The sequence below is a fragment of the Sinocyclocheilus anshuiensis genome, unplaced genomic scaffold (genome assembly GCF_001515605.1).
Source record: "Sinocyclocheilus anshuiensis isolate Anshui unplaced genomic scaffold, SAMN03320099.WGS_v1.1 scaffold1468, whole genome shotgun sequence".
In the NCBI taxonomy this organism is placed as follows: domain Eukaryota; kingdom Metazoa; phylum Chordata; class Actinopteri; order Cypriniformes; family Cyprinidae; genus Sinocyclocheilus; species Sinocyclocheilus anshuiensis.
In genome coordinates this window covers 376,528-379,804 of record NW_015546129.1, presented here as the reverse complement: position 1 = coordinate 379,804, position 3,277 = coordinate 376,528, and the positions used below count along the sequence as shown (strand labels likewise).

Below are 3,277 nucleotides of genomic sequence, written 5' to 3'. Positions count from 1 at the left end.
TAGATTTTAGATTTTAATTTTATAATTTTTGTTTTCACTTTAATATTAAAGATTAAGGTTTTTTATCATCTTTTCATTATATTTTGAATTAGATTTTAATTTTATAATTTTTGTTTTCACTTTAATATTAAAGATTAAGGTTTTTTATCATCAGGTTTCTTTTCATTTATTCAGGTTTTTTATTATTATTATTTTTTGTATACTTTTATTTATTTTTTTATTTAAAGGTTATTTAAAGAATGTGTCTGAGTTTTTTATTGTATTGATTCATTGGTTTATTTATTTAGTATTTATTATAATTTATTTATAGTTAAGTGCAGGGATAGGGCTAATACTTTATATTTTTGTTTATTTTGTTTTTATTTATTTTAAATTATTAAGTTAGGAGTTAGGGTTTCTATTGTTGTGTATTTTATTTAATTAGTTAGTTAGTTGTTTTTATTTGCTATTGTTTAAATTTTATTTTAGAGTCATCTTAACAGCCCCAGTTTCCATTCACTTTTATTATACGGAAAATAGTATATTCTTTTGATTTCAGCTTTTTTGTTCCACAGGTCTGGTGTGACATGTATTTATTATTATTATTTATTTGTGTGTGTGTGTGTGTGTGTGTGAGAACTTTTTCTTTAATCAACTGTACTTTTGTTTGACAATAAACAAATGAGATGCTTATGAAATATTACATAAATGTGTGATTATTTTTATCTGCAGGAAATCAGCCATAATCTGGGCGTTTGCTACATCTACACCAAAGACTTCAAGAGTGTAAGTGCAGCTAGTGGTCAGTCAGGATTTAATCAGTATTTGCCATATTACTGCAGTACATTTTTAACGTTCTTCCTTGTCTTTTATTGGCTGTATGAAAGATTCCAGATTTGGCAGTGGACAGTCATCATTTATTTGAGAGAATCTAATTCACATATCCTCAGCTGATGTTGTGTTAAACACGTTTTCTCTCTGTCTTCAGGCCGAAGAGCAATTAAACTTGGCATTACAGCTGAATAAACACGATCTGACCTACATGATGCTGGGAAAAATCCACTTACTGCAGGGCGACACAGAGAAAGCCATCGACGTCTACAAGAGCGCTGTGGAGTACGTCTCAATACACATCCTCACTTTTAAGCACACATATTTTATACTGTTTGCCAAACCATCCTAGTTCTGAGACTAGTTTATTCACCGAGAGCATCCAGCGACAGTAAAGTTTGGTGAACCCGCACATATTCGCTCAAAAGTGTGTTTTATGTTTAATATGCATGCACACTTTATGCTTTCTTGCTACCAAGCGTCCTCGTAAAATCTCTTACTTGTGAATCATGTGAGTGATCGGATCTGAAGATGCTGGGACCTCCAAACATGTTTTATCGTATGTTTTGTCACCAGTCACATTTGACTTGAAGAGTCAAACACACTTTCTCTTGAAGTGTCTGAAGTGTTTTTTTGGGGGGGTGACTTACCCAGAATGCATTTCAACAGAGGGAGCGTCTCTTTTTATTTTCAGTCATGTTTCGCACAACGTGAGTAAAGATGTACGAGACAGAGTTTTGTTGCCAGAGAGAAACTTCAGAGGCCTGGAGATGCGCTCAGTGTGTCGCTCTGCCACAGATAAGACGCTCAAGGGAGCAAAGCATGCTGGGATTAGTGAGGCGCTCATAGCTGTAATCACTGTGACCGCTCGAACCTCTATCTTTTCTTTTTCTCTCTCTTTACCTTGTCATTTTTTCTTTTCTCTTTGTCTTTCAAGTGCTCTCAAAAAACAAACAAAAAAAAAAAAACCCTGAGGGCTTGCTGAAGTGGTCTGTTTTTTCTCCTTAAAGGGACAGTTCACCCAAAAACTGTCATTGTTTACTCACACTCATGTTGTTTTCAAACCCGTATGACTTTCTTTCTTCAGTGGGAAACAAAAGTAGGCTGAATCTCCATGCTGCTCTTTTACCTACAACGAATAGTGCTGTCAACAGCTGTCAGGCTCCAAAGAAGATGCAAAAGCACAAATAAATATATCATAACAATAGTCAAGATAACTTATGCAGCAAAATCAGAGCGTTGAGTAATAGACCAAAATTGGGTAGTTGATGACAAATTATTTGAATTAACTATATTATAATAAATATTATAAATATAAAATGTATCTATATAAAATTAAGGTTAATTTTATTTATTTTTATAGGTTATTTTTAAAGTTAATTTATAAATAAATTATATTTATTTATTGATTTATAAATTAACTTATAATTTAGAAGTTATTGATAAATATAATTTATTCATAAATTAACTTTAGAAGTTGTGTATTGTGTGATCACAAATATAAATTACATTTAGAAATTCAGTACAATAGATACAATGTATATTTGACATATATTTATTATACTAATTACAATAATAATAATGATTTTTAATTTAATATTGAATGTGTATTATTAGTAGTAATTTTTTAAAATAATAGTACAAATTTATTATTTGATTTATTCATATGAATACATATTTATAAAAAATTTAAATTATGTGTAAACTTATTTTTCACTGCGTAAATAATTACAATTGAAATATATTTTTGACAATGTATATTATAATTATAATAGCTATTATTTAAATATGTATTTTCATGTGTGTAGACTGTAAATAGTTTACAGTTTCAATATGTTTTGACAAAATATATTTGACTAATATGAATAATAATAATAATAATTATTATATGCTAATGAGATTTTTTTTTTTGTACATTACAGTAATGAGAATTTGGTAAAGAAAAATGCTAATGTCAGAATGCAGACGCTCTTAAAAATAACCTTTATTGTCTTATAGCAAAATAATATTACTTATTTCATTCTTATTTCATTTGATTAGGTACGTCGATGATGGCAAATGACACTCGTCCTTATGTTTTATGATGCTTTATTTTCTGGAGCGTGACGTATGAAAACATACCACATATTCTCCTTTAGAGAAGAAAGTCTTTGTAGTTTAGAATGACCGGAGTGGGTGAATAAATAATGATAATGAGTTTTTTTGGGTCAGCTACTCCTGTAAAATCACCTTTTTTTAAGTTCAACACTTGAAGCAGTAATCTGCTTTTCTCAGCGTGAATCCAACGATTTGATGACTCTTGATTACTATTGTTGACTTTCCTCTCTTCCCGGAGAGCAGAAATGGACACACACACACACACACTCACACACACTCACACGCACACACGCACTCACGCACTCACGCACGCACGCACACACACACACTCACACTCACACTCACACACACACACACACACACACACACA

The 3,277-nt window shown here is 30.9% G+C and overlaps 1 protein-coding gene across 1 annotated transcript in view; it reads left to right on the top strand.

The window, feature by feature from the left end:
• Nucleotides 1–3,277, top strand: part of LOC107701057 (Bardet-Biedl syndrome 4 protein-like) — a 23,541-nt gene that overhangs the window by 13,113 nt on the left and 7,151 nt on the right. The window contains exons 7-8 of the mRNA XM_016502976.1: nucleotides 712–765; nucleotides 968–1,095. Coding sequence (XP_016358462.1) covers nucleotides 712–765; nucleotides 968–1,095 — 182 coding nt within the window. The remainder of the gene's footprint in view (nucleotides 1–711; nucleotides 766–967; nucleotides 1,096–3,277) is intronic.